Source organism: Lissotriton helveticus, chromosome 3_1 (assembly GCF_964261635.1).
Source record: "Lissotriton helveticus chromosome 3_1, aLisHel1.1, whole genome shotgun sequence".
Taxonomy (NCBI): Eukaryota; Metazoa; Chordata; class Amphibia; order Caudata; family Salamandridae; genus Lissotriton; species Lissotriton helveticus.
The window spans coordinates 808676626-808695989 of NC_136061.1; the positions used below are offsets into that span (position 1 = coordinate 808676626).

The 19364-nt window shown below is 43.7% G+C and overlaps 1 protein-coding gene across 6 annotated transcripts in view; it reads left to right on the forward strand.

Moving 5' to 3' along the window:
• Nucleotides 1-575: 575 nt before the first annotated feature.
• Nucleotides 576-19364, forward strand: part of GTF2H1 (general transcription factor IIH subunit 1) — a 482809-nt gene continuing 464020 nt past the window's right edge. For 2 of the 6 annotated variants that reach the window (XM_078681075.1, XM_078681072.1), the window contains exons 1-2: nucleotides 576-647; nucleotides 8920-9088. In XM_078681075.1, coding sequence (XP_078537201.1) covers nucleotides 8935-9088 — 154 coding nt within the window. In that variant the 5' untranslated portion in view covers nucleotides 576-647; nucleotides 8920-8934. Of the gene's footprint in view, nucleotides 722-8919; nucleotides 9089-19364 lie in introns of all 6 variants that reach the window. The other 4 variants (XM_078681073.1, XM_078681070.1, XM_078681074.1 and 1 more) reach the window with 3 other exon arrangements.

Sequence of the window (19364 nt, forward strand, 5' to 3'; positions counted from 1 at the left end):
ATAAATGTGTTTAGCCTTCTTTGATTGACAACTTTTCAGTAGATCGAAAACTGTTCCATTTGGTCGAGAATCTTGAATACACGCAGGTGCACTTGGAACCAACATGGGACCTACAATACACGGGCAGTAATTTATTTTTCCTTACGCCGAAGAACTTGCTGTAAAACACATTTTTTAGGCTTTTTGCAATTTTCCACAACTTACACAGGCACGCACTACGTCACACATACACAAAAATACACATGCTCAAACACAAAAGGTGCATATTAAACAAGCAGGCAGGCTGATACAGACAAACATCAAACACACATAATGCACACACATTGCAACGCAGGCATTCATTATAACACGTACCAAGCACACACATGCAGGGAGCTGCGTCTGAATTTGCCCCCGAAAACTCGTGCTTTCCGAAAAATGAGGAAGCTGGTCTGGGACGGAAATTGAGCAGCTGGGACCGAGAGCGGAGGATCGATGAAGGAAGTGGAGTTTGAAAAATAAAGAGACCTATGCCAATCCATCTGTCTCTTTTATTGCACTCACGGCGGTCTTCTTTCTTGCCGCCGAACAATGACGTCACTTCCGGCGCTCCCGGATGTGCGTAGGCTTTTGCAAGAGGAATCCTCCAGCTTCAGGTATATGCAAAGGTGAGAGAGCTGCTCTCCATTGAGGACTTGCGGTTCGAGTTCCAGCCAGCCGGCAGACTGATGGTTTACAGTAGGTGATTTTGGCATTGTGTTCGAGGCAGCTGTGCTTTTTAAAAATGTATTTTAGTATTGTGATGGAGTGAATTCGGCAGTCACCATGACGACAAAGCTTGTTTTCCTTTTTAAGACCTATGCCTCGGGCCATGAGCTGGTCTGTCCGCAATTGTTTAATGTGTCTAACAATCGGATTCCACTAAACTATGTGTTTATGGAAATACTCTATGAAGGAAGTGCAGCCTGGGGGTACAGAACAGGCGCGCAACACCCATTGGACTCACCGGGCTTCAGCCCTCCCCCCGTCGTGTGTGGCAGCCCGGGATGAGACAGATCCCGGGCACACACACCGCCACACCCGAACGTTTCACAGGTCTTTAAAAGCTGCAAATTCCAATCACCAAGTTCTTTTCCATGGCCCACACCTGGTAAATTGGTCTGCACAGCTGCAGTCTGAATAGTAGGCGGCACATCGGGGGACACTAAACCTGAGGTTGTTTTAAAGGATCGTGCTGTGCCTGACCGGTACGGCCTGCCCACCGTTGAAGGGAAGAGTGGAGACCCGGTCCCAGCATTCAGCGACTTACAGAGTACTTGGCGGGCTGCAGGAAACAACACACAGCCTGGAAGTGATGAAAACGGTGCAGGTCAGTGGCAAGGATGAAGCATTTGGTTCATATGAGGTGGTTCAGGAGACCACGAGTGTACAGGGTTCAGATGGTCCAGAGTTTGTGAGAGTAGTCTTTTGGATGAGCCAAGCTCTACAGTTAAGCAAGTAAAGCAACAAAGAAAATCAAAAGAGGATTTGCACCTCTCTAAATAAAGAGGGAGACAGGTCCCTGGTGGCGGCAGCGTTTAAGTGGGACTATTTGGCCGTGCAGAAGGTATATTCAGAATTTTTTGGTCCTGTTGTGAAAAAGAGCTAGCAAACTCCCATTGAGGAGGCCGATGAGCTCTCACTGAGGCTAATCTATAGCTCTATAAAACAGCATCAACAACACAACATATGTTTGCAGACCTCCTAACATTAACAGCAGGCAGTATGTCCCTGTCTCTTGGCGTGGGGTATTCACTATTTATAGTTCACACTCTGACATAACATATTGTTAGCCCAGGCTTGGGCTGAAGAAAATGTGAAACTTTCACACATCAGTTTTAGGCATTTATAGATGGCAAGTATATCTTCTATTCCTGACTTACTTTTTTAAAATACTGCTTTATAAGAATAGGCTCACCATCTTCACTTAAAGGTGCTAATAATTGTTTGATATAAGCTTCAGGTGCCAAATTCATTAAAAAAATGTGTTTATTAAACTTTTCACAATATGCATCAACGTAACTTGGCTTCTAGCTTACAGTCTGAAATTGTATCAAGAATAACATCTGCACACTGTTCTATCTAGTAACATGCATTGTATTGTAGTTCTGTACCACTAACTCATCCTTCTGTATTACATAGTATACATTCCTTGTGGAATGCTGGCTGTTCCCTGGTAACTTGCTCCATGTGAGGTAAGGGTGTTCTGGAACTGTTTCTGAGCAGTTGACCGAGGGAGCAGCTGGCTGACTATCAAGGGCCGTTGTAGGTTACTAATAAACCTACTTATTTCTATCAATAGGGGTCCTGTCATTGTAATGCCCACATCATTGTACAGTGATGTACACCTTGTTGATTGCCACGGTATAGGTGAAAATATTTAAAGCAAACGATTGATCAAACTGTACTAACTGTGAGCTTGGCCTCTGACAATGGGTGCTGTAAACGGGTCGCGTTGGTGGCATTTTGGGTTTCTGCAGCCATGTTTTCATGTATTTGTTGCTACGGCAAATGAAGTCCTGGAACCATGTATTTTCTATGCACAATCTGCTACAGGTTGTGTGGGATTATCATCTGTGTTGACGATGAATGTGTATCGCTGATAGGGTAGCCATGTAAAGCAAGCAGGAGATCCTCCCATAATGCTACCGTGGTGCCGGCACAATCCCCTCAGTTCCTCCCTGTGTAGTGCCAGTGACTCTGCCATGGCCCACTGCACTACCACAGCCTGTGGACTCTGCCTTCCACTGCATAGTAATTGATCTTCTAGCCAATGCTAGGGCTTCATTAATAAATCTTTTAGTGGCCTCCCTCGTCATGCAAACCCAGTAGGCAGGTTTCAGGGGTGTTTACGTTTGACCTGCCAGTGAATATCTGAATGTTGGTGCACATCGTATCCCAGAAGTGTCAAGCCAATGGGTAATCCCAAAACGTGTAGTATGTTTGCCACTGGGTGTTTACAACCAGGGCAGGCAGAAGATGCAGTGGAATATATTTTATTCAGACTAATTGAGGTTAAGTAAGCGCAGCAAATCATGCTATATGTATGGAAGTAGAGCATTGCACAAAACCTTGAGTGGATACATTGAGCAGTCAAACCTAAGTTCATATAATAATATTTTTTGGAACATCTTTTTATTGAACATAAATACAGGCTTGAGATCAGCATCATATTCAAATTGACGTAGCAGGAGAAACATGTCACAGGAATCTCAATACATGGTAAACATCTTATCGCGATTACAGGCTATTGGTCATTCTCACTCTCTTTGGGTATATAATAACATCAATCAATCAATCATAGCATTTGTATAGCGCACTACTCACCCGTAGGGTCTCAAGGTGCTTGGGGGAAGGGGTGTCTGCTATTGCTCGAACAGCCAGGTCTTGAGTTGTCTCCTGAAGGTGAGATGGTCCTGGGTCAGCCGGAGGTGGGTGGGGAGGGAGTTCCATGTCTTGGCCGCCAGGTTAGAAGGATCTTCCTCCGGCGGTGGCTCTTCGGATGCGTGGTACGCCGGCGAGGCTTGTCGAACGTAGCTGGCGGGTAGGCGTGTAGAAGGTCAAGCGGTCGTTGAGGTACTTGGGGCCCAGGTCGTGGAGGGACTTGTGTGCCTGGGTGAGGAGTCTGAACGTGATTCTCTTGCTGACGGGGAGCCAGTGCAGGTCCCTCAGGTGTCCGGAGATGTGGCTGCGTCGGGAGATGTCCAGGATGAGTCGGGCGGAGGCGTTCTGGATGCGTTGGGAGTCTTTTCTGTAGCTTGGCTGTGGTTCCGGCGTAGAGGGTGTTTCCGTAGTCCAGTCGGCTCGTGACGAGTGCCTTAGTGACCGTCTTCCTGGTTTCGGTCGGGATCCATCTGAAGATCTTACGGAGCGTGCGTAGGGTGTTGAAGCATGATGAGGAGACGGCGTTGACTTGTCTGGTCATCGCGAGGGAGGAGTCTAGGCTGAAGCCCAGGTTGCGTGCATGGTCTGTTGGCTTGGGTGCGCTGCCTAGGGCCACCAGGTGTCGTCCCAGGCGGAGGGCGTTGGTCCCAGGATGAGGATCTCCGTCTTGTCTGAGTTCAGTTTCAGGCGGCTGTTCTTCATCCACTCGGCGACGTCTTTCATCCCTTCGTGTAGGCTAGTTCTGGCGTTGGCGGGGTCACTGGTGAGGGAGAGGATCAGTTGGGTGTCGATGGCTGCAAGGGGTCTCATGTAGACGTTGAAGAGGGTGGGGCTGAGTGATGATCCTTGCGGTACGCCGCAGATGACTTCGGTGGCCTCGGAACGGAACGGGGGGAGGCGGACTCTCTGTGTTCTTCCGGCGAGGAACAAGATGATCCATTCCAGAGCCTTCTCTTGGACACCAGTGTTGCTGAGGCGTTGGACTAGGGTGCGGTGGCAGACGGTGTCGAACGCTGCGGAGAGATCCAGGAGGATGAGGGCCGCTGTTTCCCCGTTGTCGAGCACGGTTGTGATGTCGTCGGTGGCTGCGATGAGGGCGGTTTCGGTGCTGTGGTTGGCTCGGAAACCGGACTGCGAGGGGTCAAGGGATCCGTTCGTCTCGAGGAAGGCGGCAAGCTGTCTGTTGACGGTCTTCTCGATGACTTTGGACGGAAAAGGTAGGAGCGAGATGGGGCGAAAGTTCTTGAGGTCGGTGGGGTCCGCTGTTGGTTTCTTTAGTAGGGCGCTGAGCTCGGCGTGCTTCCAGCTCTCCGGGAAGGTGGAGGTGTTGAAGGAGATGTTGATGATGTCCCGCAGTTGGGGTGCGATGATGGAGTCGGCCTTGTTGAAGACGTGGTGGGGGCAGGGGTCAGATGGAGATCCGGAGAGGATGGTGTTCATCGTGCGGGCTGTGTCTTCGGTGGTCACCGTGGTCCAGGTGCGTAGGGTGGCGGTGGGGGGCGTTGGTTCGACGGTGGGGTGCGTGGATGGTGCGCCGAAGCTGTTGTGGATGTCGGCGATCTTGCGGTGGAAGAACGAGGCGAGAGAGTCGCAGAGGTCTTGAGAAGGAGTGATGTCGTTGTTGCCCGTGCTGGGGTTGGAGATCTCCTTGACAATGCTGAAGAGTTCCTTGCTGTCGTGGGCGTTGTTGTCCAGTCGTTCCTTCAGTGTTTTCTTCTTGGTAGTGCGGATGAGCTGGTGGTGCTTGCGGCAAGTGTGAGACATTCCTCACGGCACCTGCCAATGGCCTCCATACCTAGCCCATGCACCCCATATCTTTTCACCTTTATGTGGGCAGCCCAGACTCTGATATATCACCTGCTCCGGCCCATAGCACCAGTCCAGATCTTTTTTCCAAGCAGCTAGTGTGGGGGCTGCCGCTGCCCCCCATGCTCGGGCAATGTTCCTCTTGGCCACCCCTCCCGCCAAGGCCAGCCAAGTCTTGGCCCACTTCGGCCATGTCATCTCACCCGTCATTCCCAGGATAAGCCACCTTGGTTCTAGCGGGACATTCTCACCTACCACCGTCCTCATCACTCTGGTTATGCGGTCCCAATACGTTTGATTCTGGGGCATGACAATAATATGTGGAAGAAAGACCCTTTCTCGACACAGCCCCATACACACTCATCAGTCACACAGTTGCCCATTCGGACCTGAGCTGAATGAGCCTGAATCGTGCCCTTATAGCTACTTCTTGGGGGCTCTGTAGGGCTTGGGCCCTGTCATCGTCCCCTAATATGCCTACGTCCTATTCCCAAGCCTCTCGTGGAGGGCCCAAACAGTCTGGAGAGTTGTTCACCAGTTTCCGATAAGTCAGAGAGATTATTTTCTTGATCATGGGACCCAGGAGGAGACTGTCTTCAAGCGGCGAGTATTCTGGTATCGTGGACCCCTCTCATTTGGCAACGAAGCACATGGCTTAGCTGTCAGTAGTGGAGATAGCCCCCCCTATTTGGAACCGCTCCCGCAGGGTGTCGAAATGTAACCTCCCTTCCAGACGTCCCCAAAGTGATCAACCCCAATAAGGCTCCATTTCCGAAAGCCTGTTAGTCGTTTCAGCTCTCCCAGGTGGTCACTCTCCCAGAGAGGAATCTGCTCCATAAGTTTGTTTGCCCATCCAGTCATTTTGGTTGCTTTATGCCAAGCTCCGATGACTGTTCGGTTATGCACCGGGAGGAGCGAATTGCCTCTTCCTTTCCGACATAGCTCCGCCAAATAGCTGTTGTTGCTTAATGCCAAACGGTCTCATTCGTATAACAAAATTAAGGGGAAAAAACAAACTTAGTCATTAGGTCCGACTTTGTCTAGTCAGTTTTGTTTTTTTGTTGTTGTTTTTCGTGTTTGTAAAACGTTTTTGTTGGGAGATATGTCTAAAAGTAAAAACATTTTTGGTATCAAAAAGCAGACATTGTCATAGTAATCCCTACTGAAAGTAACTAATTTGAGTTTATGTGCTCATTTAGAAAGCGCAGAATGCCATCATTCACATTGAAGTGTGTGTGTGTGTGTGTGTGTGCGCACTTACCCCCGGCATGAAGAGTCCGGAACGTCAAGGTTGTGCAGTTGGGAACTGGAGAAAGCCCTTGTTCCAGGTGGTACGACAAAAACAAGAGACTGGGTCCATAGTCTTGTTCGTGGAGTAGAGAACAATTCAGCAGCCAATCCCTGGCAGCCTGTTGTATGCTGGGATATGTAGTGTACTTTACCTTCAGGACACCGCAATTGGGGGTAATGAATCAGCATGAGGGGCGGAGCGCTCTACGAACATTAACAACAGCTGAACTTTCAGAATCAACAGAGACGCTGGACCTTTCCTCACACACCACGCTGGGCGCTGAGGAGGCTACACGCAGCCGAAATGCATACGCCCTGTTCAGATACTACCTGGTAATAAAGAAGCTTTCAAATTTGAGCCCCGTTGTGACCTCTGTGCTCTTTTGGAGGATGTTGGTGAGATATATATATATATTCAGGGATGTGGAATTTCTATAGCCCGACGCCCAGGACATATTGTTTGGGGTCAAGGGCAACAAGTTTTAATGTGTATTTTGTCCTTGGGACAAGTAGGCCCAACCCCCTGCAGCACAAACCTTTTGGCTGCCAGTTTGCAGTATCACATTAAGGATTAGGGAAGGGCACTGTCTGCAGTTACGTTAATATTGGTGTGCATATGTTAATGCTGTTCAACCTTGTGTTTATGGTTCATTAATTGAAAGCCTTTATTATTAAGTTGAGCGCTGTAAGTAAATGTAAGTTCTGACTGCACTACTGACAGTGGTTCCAGTATAAAAATGTGTTCACACGGTTTCAAAGTTTAGCAATATGATGCTATGCATTATGCCCCCAGAATGCTTTCTAATTAAATGCAAATATTTGCAGAAGCTTGAAAGCAAGATTAATGATTATTTGCTTTCAATATAAAATGTTCCTAAAAAAATGAAAGTAGGAGATTGTTTTTGCTAAACTACTGTAAAATTTCAGGTACTGTTTCTTTGCAGCATCATTTAGTAAAATGTGTTGATGCATGCTAGCATTTCCCAAAAATATTCATATTGAGAAATCAGTGTAACCAGTTTTAATAATATTATGGGAAACATACAAATAAACAAGCAATGGCAAAGCCAGTAGTTCTGAAATGGGCGGTCAGATTTTTAGTTTTGGCAATGCGTGACTTGTTTTGGCATTAGTTACTGGCACGGAACAAAACTAAGAGAAGAGATTAGAGAATTTTAATAAACACAAAGGGTCGTGGTTAACGCCAGACCAAATTTGGGGCCCAATTATTAAAGAAAGTCTCAAAAGTGCAACCTTGTTATATGTCCTTGCATTAAGTGCAGCTATATGACTTTCGTGATATGAGCCCTGGCATAATCAGAGAGGCTATACAAGATCTCTTATATAATGAGATTGCTGCCATAATTTGTCGCCACACTGCATGGCACCAAAGAGACAAGTGGATTTTCTTACAGGACAAGTAGATTTATGAAGCAACCTGCCCCATGGACAAGTAGATATTTTAATAAATTCCACACCCCTGATATATATATATATATATATATATATATATATATATATATAACCACATATAGCAAAACCAAAGACTGATAAATCACAATGAAGATCAAATCTATGGTGTTTCTAAATGCTTCTTGTTTGGCCTTTAGGGTCCTCAAAGACTTGTTCTAGCTTCAGGTTCAAACTGATCTCTCTTTGAAGGCTTGGTGGAATACCTGCAGGGCTAATCATATTTGTTTGTATGCACACTAGACTCCTAAGCCACCTTGATAGCACACCCTGTTTACTACAGGTCACTTTTTTTTTTATTCACGAGGAACAGCCACCTTGCCCTTATTCCATACTATTCTGTACTCCAATTCAACAAAATCCTCTTTTTACCACCTTTATCAAGTTCGAAAAACAATTAAGAACCATATTTTTTTCCATTTTCATGTCACCTCGAACATTGTCGATAACCCCTATTCTTCGCAACTATATAATATTGCTGCATTGCCTTACTCACATTTCACACACCTTATTTTCCTTGGATTGATCGCCTTCTGAAATGACCATTCCCTAATAAGTAACCTGCTTCCCACTCTTCCCGCTTCAATAGGCCAATGGGGACAATGCTAGTACTTGCATGCGGGGAGGTAAACATTGCCTACAACATGTTGTTTAACCACATGCGCGCGGCGGGTTTTCCCGCTGAAGTTTTTAAAACCCCGCGGTTCATGACGAGCTCAGCTCGTCATGAGCGCACGACAGGTAAACCTCATGGCGAGCTTTTCCAAGCCTAATATTTTTACCAGCATAAAGTAGCCACTGGAGGTTTCAATCTAATCAAAGTGTCTTTGGTACCAGTTTAGTCCCAGCATTGAGCATGTTGCCCTTCTGTATTTCTTTTAAATGCATGTTCCATACTTACAGTGATCACTGACTTAAGGACATTGTTTCTTCTTGTGTTTTGAATTACAGCATCGTCCTGCCATCATGGCAACATCATCCGAAGAAGTGTTACTAATTGTAAAGAAGGTTCGTCAGAAAAAACAGGATGGAGCTCTTTACCTCATGGCAGAAAGAGTGGCCTGGGCGCCTGAGAGTAAAGATAGGTTTACTGTCAGCCATATGTATGCAGACATTAAATGTAAGTAGAAAAACTTTCCCCGAGTGGACATTTATGAACATCATCTTTAGAAGTCTGAAAAAGCTACATTTATCAATTTCAAAACAATATAGCAAGGCTAATTTCACCATGTTTTTCTACTGCACTGCTGTGCAACATAATCCTATTTTCTTGCATAATTCATTTAGTTACTTAAGTCTTTGTGTATTTGTTATGATGTGTAATTGCCTTATTCTCGCCTTAAATTCACAATTTTTGTATGTTTCGTGACTGCAATTTTGTTAAATGACATTATGAGAAATATTTCTCTTGAGTCTGGGCATAATAAAATAATCATCTGAATTTCTATTCTCTTGAGCGCACTTCATAGTATAGTAAAAGTGCCAAAATCCGTTTCCCCAAACAGGCCATATGTTTTTTTACACAATTTCACATTTTTATCGTGTAAATCCTTTGACAACTTGATAACCTCCAGAAAAAGATCAACGAAACATGGTACCTGGATATTTCTTAACATACGTCGTCGTTCAATGATTGTACTTGATTCCTTGCAACTTATGATTTATCAGACAATATTTGAATGCACTATCCGATTTCATTTTTAGGTCTGGCGTTAGCCAAGACCTTTTTATTTTAGTAAAATGATAGTACAATATACTTCAACCAGCCCTTTTAGGCCGTTCTTCTGTTATTTACGATTGTTTTGCGCCCACGTCAGTATACAGCGTGGGGCAGAGCAGCCACCCACTTCATCCACTGGCTAACTTCACTGTGAGTGACAGCCTTCCTTGTTTATTCTTGTCCATACATGCCAATAGACCAGATTCAGGCAACGGCCTCCTCCCTTTTATCATTTTTGTTTTTTTAAAGCCAAAACTGGCTTTATTTGGCTGTTTCCGGTCTGAAATCGCCTCCGCTTCAATAGAATCATTGGGGGAAATTCATTCCCCTGATTTCCATAAACATCCTCCTGCTCCTTGTGCCTTTCGTAGGGCATACACGGACCTGAGAATACTTTACTAAAGCTGTATTTACTTCATTTCCTAGTGCTTCTAGTGTATGTGCAATACAGTGATCCTCCTAGGGACTAAACACTGATGCTTTCGAGAAGATCACTATGCCAGAAATGCAGACTATATATCCGGATATCAACTACACACATGCCCGCTACCTCGAGACGAAATCAATCTGTATGCAAGCAGGGGATGTCAACTGGGCTACAAAGCATTGACATCAGCATTTCAGTATCGCTGTTTGCACACAGTGGAGAATACACGTGTGTCTCGTATTCCCTTGCCCAATATGGCACACTTCATTTTTATTTTAAGGGAATCAGTCTTCAGCGATATGTCTGTTTTTGTATCCAGTGTGTAGTTAATTATAACCGCTCCCATATGTGCAAATGACCACCAGTCCCTCTGTAGTGATCAAGTCCACACAGGTTCAGGTGATTTAAAGAGGTTTTATTTAAGTTGGTACAAGATCACAGCGAGACCCCACCAGGAGCAGCCAGCATGCTGCTCAGCCCAGTCAAATGTGGCTATTTGACTCCCAACATTCTGTAAGGTGACATCACATCAAGATTCCACACAGAAGGCAAGCATAACATGGGACTCAAGATACAACATCCTCCTCCATCTCCCTTTTTTTAAATCCCATCTCAGTAAACACAAGTTGAGCCACTGTTGGAGCATTACTGCTGCAGTTTATTCACAAACATGGATCATAAACATCGTATTTTAATGGTCATTTGTATGCTCCATGATTTCAATACTTCATCACATCTGCCATCTTTGCCAAAACAGTCTGATTAATTGGTCCACAATAACTATTACAGCACCTCCTGCACAGCCACTTGATTTATGGCTCTTTAGCAAGTGCTAAGCGTTCACCGCTTCTAGGCTCCCTTGCTACTCCAATCAGAGTGGGTTGCCGTCAGGCTTGCCCGGGCCGCAAGTGCCGTGTCCACCTGCTACTGAACTTTTGCTGGCCAAACACCATCTCCCAGTGCCCCTGCCATAAGGCATCCTGAGGTGCTGTCTCCGTCACGCTGCCTGTGATTCCCCGAACGCAGGCAGCTGCCCCCGTATCTTTGAATTGCACTGAGGACTAGGTAAAAAATTGATGGACTCCATTAGCGAATCTGCCTGTGGCCACTTGGCCTTTATTTAGCCCTACAGTAGTAAATATATATCCAAGATATGTAGCTTAGTGAAAAAGCTCTATTTAAGCAATTTAAAATATTATAGCTTAGATTACATTCCATACAATCAGTTAACTGAAGGTTATTATAAAAGTTGACCAAAAAATACACCATACATTTGTTGAAAGAAACCTTTAGTATTTGAAAATTTTCGCCAAACAAGAGAACGTTTATGTCCATGGATGGTAAATTGTTTGCGATGTATACTGCAAGGCCTCCCTTTGGTCTTCCAAAAGTTTTGGAGCTAGCAGGGACATGGTATGTTTTATAGCCTTATATGTGTAGAGGCTCAATGGCCCAGGTTTCCTGCAAACATAGTATTTGGTGTACACCAACTGTGTCTAACCATGGTTGGTGATTTATCTTGGAGCAGAGTCCAGCAACGTTCCAAAATAAGACCGAAAGGGACCAAGTGTGATTTGTCGGGACACTGGATCCAGAAAAGGATTTGGGAGCTAATGAACCTGACAGTGGATATTGATCTAACTCTGGGACAATAAGATCTGATATAAAGGATACATCGGGAATAAGAGAATTCTCTTGGGGTGAGCCTGCTTTTACAAACGCTACGGGAGCTACCTTCCCCACGTTACCAGGAGTCTCATTTGTTGCAATTGTCCCTTTAACACCCATGCCCTGGGTACCACTGGTACCATATACTAGGGACTTATAAGGGGGCGTAGGTAACGTCCTTGTCTATTTGGGTTGCCAATTTATACATAACAGTTTTAGGGAGAGAGCACTAGCACTGGGGGCTGGTTAGCAGGATTCAATGCACTGTCAGGGTAAAAAAACAGTATGTAGTAATCCAAATTGGGGCGAAACGTGGGGAACATCGGCAAGAAGCTCAGTTCTCTTACATGCAGCACTAGGCTACTTGTTGCTGGTTAAAATTGGTACGCACCAGTACTAGAACCATCAGTGCTGCAGCACATGCTAAGGTGATTACCATAGAGAAAGCAGCCTGTGGAGGGAGTCGGACCACAAGACCACCTACTTTAGTGACCCTTTCCTGCATTAAAGTAGTTTAAAGACTCTACACGTAGTGCAGTGCTATTTTTCGTTCATGTCTAGATTTTGTTTCAGGATGGAAAGGTTAATATAGGCACAAAATAGCCTCCTTTGCAGCTTCTTGGGAAGTGTTCATGTTGTTTGGTCGTTGCTAGCGGTTTTTGATGAATTTGTACATGGATACTGTGGTAAATGCTTTCTATATCTTTTCCCCTCTACCACTGCATCAGAATGTCCTATGACATCATAGAATGTTTAAGTGCCTGACTGTGGCTAAAGAGTCAGTTGGTCATCTCAGGCTGAGGAGCTGGTAGCTCGCTCCTGGTGGGGTTTTCTACTTGTATCTTACTATCCTGTAATCTGCCACCTAACTACCTGCTAATAAAGAAGAATCTTCTACAACACCTGGACTACGTATCCTTGTTTGTGTACCACAATTTGGCGACGATTTGAAGATGATGAATCTACGTGTGTCAACTAAGAACAAGTGTCTACTAAAGAACCAAGAAGGAACCTAAACAAACTAAAAGGTAACGCCCAGCTAACCCCACCAGTGTCCTTTTCAACTTGGACAGCCTGCACCCTGGGCGTCTGTGTTGTGAGTGAGCTAACTACCTTTTTGCTGTCATCTGGAGTCTGTCTGTTTCCAACTACAAGAACCACTGCCTCAGCGGGCCTGATCACCCTGTTGTGCCTTTTGGTTTCCTTGTGTGCAATGACAGTTCGCTTTAAAAATAATCACTGTGTATATAAAGTATTTTCACACAGTGTGGGCTTTGAAAGTGCCCTGGCGCTAGCAGTTCACTCTCAATTACAGCAAACATCATTTATGAAGTCACATCCTTTATATGTCAAAACAGCCACCCACCATCTGTGTCGTCAAGCTCTACAACCTCTACATACGTGAGGCTTTCACTTTCTTCGTTTTGGATTTTGAGATGAAGTTTACTCAACGTGACCCCACGTGACTTTCTTTTATTCTGATAGTATTTTCACGGTGAGTTGGTTACATTTCTGTGTTATTGACCTTTTCAGAGAGTCGATGGGTCGTGTGCTGTCATTTCTCAATGTGGAAAAGGGGCGCACTTAAAATTTTAAAAGAGCGAGTAGCCGCCCCCCATCACAATTGAACTGTCATGTTTAAATTTCAAAATGTGCACGAGCTGCGCACATCTTACCTTTTCACGAACAGCACCTTGTCATATCTTTATGACGTCAGTCTTGCCTTGGCTGCTCTCAATAGTCTTCGCGCAGCAACGTGCCTTGAGCCACTCGGTATGCGTCATGCGGACGTACCGCCATCTTGGGAATACATCACCCTTGTCAATTAGCGGCAGCTTCCTATGCAGTTTCTCCCGCACGAGTGTTGCCAACCACAGTATAACTTTCAAGCGTCATGCAGTCTCGCAAGTTCGTTGGTGCCTGTTCTAGGACTACCGGAGTCACTATGGAGTTGTTGCCATTGACTACATTTCTCTTCCTCTCCAATATTGACGCAAAAACTGTGGATGTTTCAACTTTTGACGAACTCCTGCAGCCGTCTTCTTGTTTTGGTTGGAGGTTGTCTACTCATCACCTCTCTCATCGCAACTAATGGACTATCCTGGCTAAGAAGATCTCGGGTGAGAAATCGCTCACCGGAGCTCGTGAATTTTAATTTTATGTTGGAGTTTCATTTATTTTGTATATTTATATGTGATTTCGTTTTCCTTTAACAGTGATAGGTGTCAGTTTTTTGTTTCCTAAGACAGCATGTTAACTCTATGGTGTACCCTTACTATGGGGAGGTAGTGGTATCAGTCTGTACCAAATTTTACTTACTAGAGTCATGTTATCTCATGGTGTACCCTCACTTTGGGGAAGTTGTAGTGTCAGTCTAAGCCAAATTTTACTTACATGAGTCATGTTACCTCATAGTGTACCCTATACATTCATAGGGGATGTTGCTGTTTTGGTTTTACAGAGGATGTTTCCTATGTTTAATCTTACATAGTAAGCTAGATTGTTTGTGATTAATCAATACCCCATTCATGTACTCAGAGTTAGTACCCTACGGTGTACCCTTATTTAGGGGAAGTTGTGGAGAAGTAGTTTTTGTCGGTCAATCCAAAATTTGCTTGCTAGGGTCATGTTCTTACCCTTCCATGGATTTATATTCTGAAACTCCATGGTGTAATGGTAATATACATTGTCAACACCATCATTAGGTGAACTTGTCGTGAACAATTATTACATTGTTCCATAGTGTACCCTTTTGTTAGAGAAGGTTGTCAGTCATGCTCAGGTAGTAGCATCACTCTATTGTTGTGTTGTTCCACCATTAGGTGAAATTGCGTTGAACAATTTTTTGCATTGTTCCGTTGTGTACCCTTTCATTAGGGGAGGTTGTCTGCATGTAACTATGTTGTTCGAAAATTTTCAAGGATTAGTATTCTTTGTGTACCCTTTTTGGGGGAAAGTGGTGTGCGTAGTCAGCGCCGCCATTAAGTAATGTTGCGTTGAACAATTTCTACATTGTTCAATGGTGTACCCTTTTGTTAGGGGAGGATGTCTATATTGGTCTAAGTTGCATCACTCTATGTAGATATTCGAGGTGCGTTGTCAGCGCTACCTCATAGTGTAATTGCACCACTATCGTCAGTGAGTAACTACTGTGTACTTTGTTCCAAGGGTGTTCGTTTCCTCTAGTGTACCCTTTCCAGGGGAGTTGTTTTGTTCCACAGTCTAAAGGTTGCCTTTCTTGGTGTACCCTTGAAGGGGAGGTTGTTGGTGCACGTCATGCACTAGTCTTTATTGCAAGGCTTTCCTTTTTTTTTGTGTGAAGGTTGTTAGTTCATCTTATTGTGCTTACTTCCACCTGCACACATTTTTGTCATTTAGTTGTTACACCCTACTTGGTTTACCGGGATCGCTACCTGATTTATTAAGGAGGGTGGATGGGCATGTAACATAATTTGCATTCTTGTGTTTTGTTCAACCATGACCATTTGTGCTTTTTATAAATATATCTCTACATGCCTCTTTTAAAATTTTCTTTATTTCTACTTCCACGCTTGTGTTTCCTGCTTTTCAAATTATCAATTGTCTTTGACTTGCTCTTATATCTACAGTCTCCTTTGGATTATTCAGCTCTGTCTTAACTTATTACTTACTGTTGTTCGCTAACGGAAGAGGATGTGTGGTAAATGCTTTCTATATCTTTTCCCCTCTACCACTGCATCAGAATGTCCTATGACATCATAGAATGTTTAAGTGCCTGACTGTGGCTAAAGAGTCAGTTGGTCATCTCAGGCTGAGGAGCTGGTAGCTCGCTCCTGGTGGGGTTTTCTACTTGTATCTTACTATCCTGTAATCTGCCACCTAACTACCTGCTAATAAAGAAGAATCTTCTACAACACCTGGACTACGTATCCTTGTTTGTGTACCACAGATACCTGGTGCGTCTTCTGGTTCGGGGAATCCAGCTTCCTCTACTCCTGTCACTGTAGTTTGCTGTGTGTTACAGAACAAACGCACTTTTGTGGTGCACTGCATGAATATTCACTTGAAGCACCTTAAACAAGAAATAATGGTCCACATTCAAAATCGATGTTTTACTTGGATGCTGTTACAAATACAGAATTAGATTGGTTTACAGTTCGACTATTTTATTATGTGGATCGGTGATTCATCGTTGAGCATGTTGAGCCTTGGCAAAATAACTGTCATGCTTCAGAGCGAAAAGGAAGGCAGTGTAACTTGTGCTTTCATTTTATCATCTATTCTGTTTTGAAGAAGAAGGTGGCAGCAGACCTGTTTATTTCAGATCAGAAGATGAAACCGAGCAGGACTGCACCAATTTACATGCTTTCTGCAATTAGATTTAACCAGGCATAGTCCATTTGCTGCCTTTTCTATTACTTTTAGCATGGTGTTAAGCCATACATTTGTTTTCGGGGAACACTTGATCACATTTCACTGTTGAAATAGCTTCCGGACTTGCCTGCTTATCTTGAAGTCTCCATTGCTTTTTGCTCTTCTCAAGTCTGCCTGCTCGTATCTACACAGATCGCTTTCATTTATTACCAAAGGATTAGCCAAGACTTGCATACATCTTGGCACTTCTCTAAATCTGCTGAGGTATACATGTGTAAAATCAGTACATTTTCAGTGCTGTATTAATATTTAGGTATAAAATCAATAAATAATCTAGGAGGTGACAGTGCATTTTTGAATTCCTATAGGGAAGGGATTGTACGAATGTAAGGTGGCACAGAGTTCTTTTCCTGAGGGAAGGTCTGACACTTTGAAAGGTCTTTGAGACTGGAAGACTGTGCTTAGCAAACCTCAGGTTTTGAGTTGGTGATTAGCTGGATAGAATGTTTGAGAGGTTGTCGGGCAGTGCTATTTACTGCTTTGAATACAAGCACCTGTAACTTCTATTAAGCTCTATTTTTGACAAAGAGCCCATCAGTTTGTTGGAATTAAGATTAATATCTAAGAAAAGACAAATAAAAAAAAACCTAGATGAAACCACAACAATTACTTTGCCTCACCGTAGAAAAATAATAAAGAACCGTTCAAGTCTAAGCGAGGAGAGGGATCCCCATAAGGAAGATCAGCTAAACCGAAACAAAAAACAAGTCTGGCCCTCGCAACAAGATCACACAAAGGGTATTGGATACGGTCTGTAGCATGCAAGGTGGTGATTTGGCAGATGACTCACTGTTACTGGCTGACCTACATCAGTCCATTAAGGAAGCCAGGCCTCTCCTCGACCATAAATTAACATTTGATCATAGTCACCCAATTAATGACCAATCTTTGACATTTACAGCAACGGCCAACAGCCCACAGAGAGGGGTCAGCACTGAAAAGAAGATAAGGTCCTGCATGGCTTGCATCACTCATACAGTATGCACCACAATACAAGTACTCAACTTTCAGTCATACAAGCTGCAGGTGCAAGTTGATTTGTTATATACTCTTGTCCCATGTGTTGCAGGAATTGACAAAAAGCTAGAACATTTAAATGCAGCTTCATGGATGATGGGCATCATAATTCTTAACAAGCTACCAATTCATAAAATCATCCACTTTTGTTGTTAAACATCTACATTAATCCTCAAACCAGAAAAACGAAAAGAAAAAACTAACCTACCATGGGTGCTTTGTGACTCCTAACTTGCAATTTCAATATGAACCTAATGAAAAACACAGTAGGGAGCAAATTTGTAATTTACAAGATTCTTTTGGACTATACCCAACCAAATTAAGAGCACAGAAGGGTACCAAGCGGGGCACACTTATTTTACAATTCTACACTCTACAGGACTGAGAGTACTGAATGGACGATTCACTGGACTAGCCAATGGCTCCAAACCTAATTTCCACTATTTTACATACCACATTGTACTACATTCTAATAAGTTTAAACCTATTATCCTTAATAAAGAACTTTAGAATTAAACAGAATAAACCATTTTTTTTAAACAAGAATTGTCCAGCCAGTCAACTTCAAACCTCCAATATGAAACGCCTAAAATGGGCTAGTTCGATAACTGAACAGATATCATTTGCAACACAGAGCCTGTAGATGTTCTACCTTCCAGAATTAGGGGTGGACATAATTCATAGAGTTGCACTCCTGGGATTTGCATGAAAACTCACTGAGATTCTGCAGAGTTCTGCGAGCAGTCTGCATTTTGCGTTGCTCGTGCTGATTTTCAGCCCCAGGAGCGTGTTCAGCGCCGCAAAAGCAGCAAAAACAGAACTACATGGCGTGCCAGGGGGCAATGCTTCTTTGCTGCTCCTCAATCAGATTTTCTACTGAAGTGGCAGCTTTCTCACCCGCATTGAGAAGATCTCGCCGGATGCTGTCCCGACGTCTGAAAATCACGCTTTAGGGATGCCAATTCTCACTTGCTAACTTACCATTGGCTAGCCGGGCACAAGAAAATCTCTGCCATTCAGCGGTTGGCAGAGTTTTGCTGGAACTCAGAGTGGGCAAAACTCAGAAATCTGCTGGTGGAGGGGAATTTATCACCCACCCCTATTCAGAAGCACCTAATCTGTTCACTAACAGTTTCAACCGTCTCCTACAATGGTTCAGTTTTACAACAGTTTGCTAGCAGAATTTGGCACCTAACACAGCTAAAGGGAATCTATTCGTGGCAATCCAATCCAAGTCAATACATGGTTCTCCACTGAACAAATAAATTGAGCAATAAAAAAAGCCAGTAATCCCTAACTTAATTCAACAAAAAAATCATGAACTAAGATTAAGGTAGAAAAAGGCAGTTTGGAGGGCAAAGACATCTAGCCAAAACCAAATGTGCATATTCTTATCATTCTGCAAGCACAAAAACCAAACAGGATTTTGAAACTTTATTAACAAATGATCCCCTGCATGCACTTGACCAAACAGTTTAAACATTAGCAAGCTGATCTAGATCAACCATATCGCCAATCACTCGCATTATGCCTAAACACTCGGTTCACCCAGGACTGGAGTGAATTGTTTTTAAGAGTAGAGAAGAGTAGACCGAGTCCGATTCGATTATCTTGAAAATCGAGGAAAATACATTTTTCATGTATAGATGCAAGAGGCAATATGTAAATAGAAAATATTCTGGTCTGGTATTTTTCCCGTGGCAGTAATAAAAAGTGAATAATTCAGAAGAAGGCCATCATTGTGTCACTTACTAGGCAACCGTAGTGTTAAATATAGGAGGAGGAAACTTTATTTGTGTTTTGAAAATAGAATGGAGACTCTTTCCAAAGTTCTTATTGATACAAAATTCGCATCTCCGGATTTTTGATTATGCGTGTCTAAAACACACAAATCCCAGAAGATTATACTTGTCTAATCCATAATTTTTGATTAAGTGACACATGTGTACTCCTTATAATTGGAAATTGCTACATTACCATCCATCCAAACTATCGGGCAGTTCTGAATTTCTGTGTGGCCTACAAGCTTTAGTTTTGCTTCTTATGTTCATGGCAATTCTCTAATATAAAACACAAAAGGAGATGAGAGAAATGCTTGCAATTTGTCTAACTCCTGCTCGGAGTGTCATTACAAACCATTATTCCTTTGTC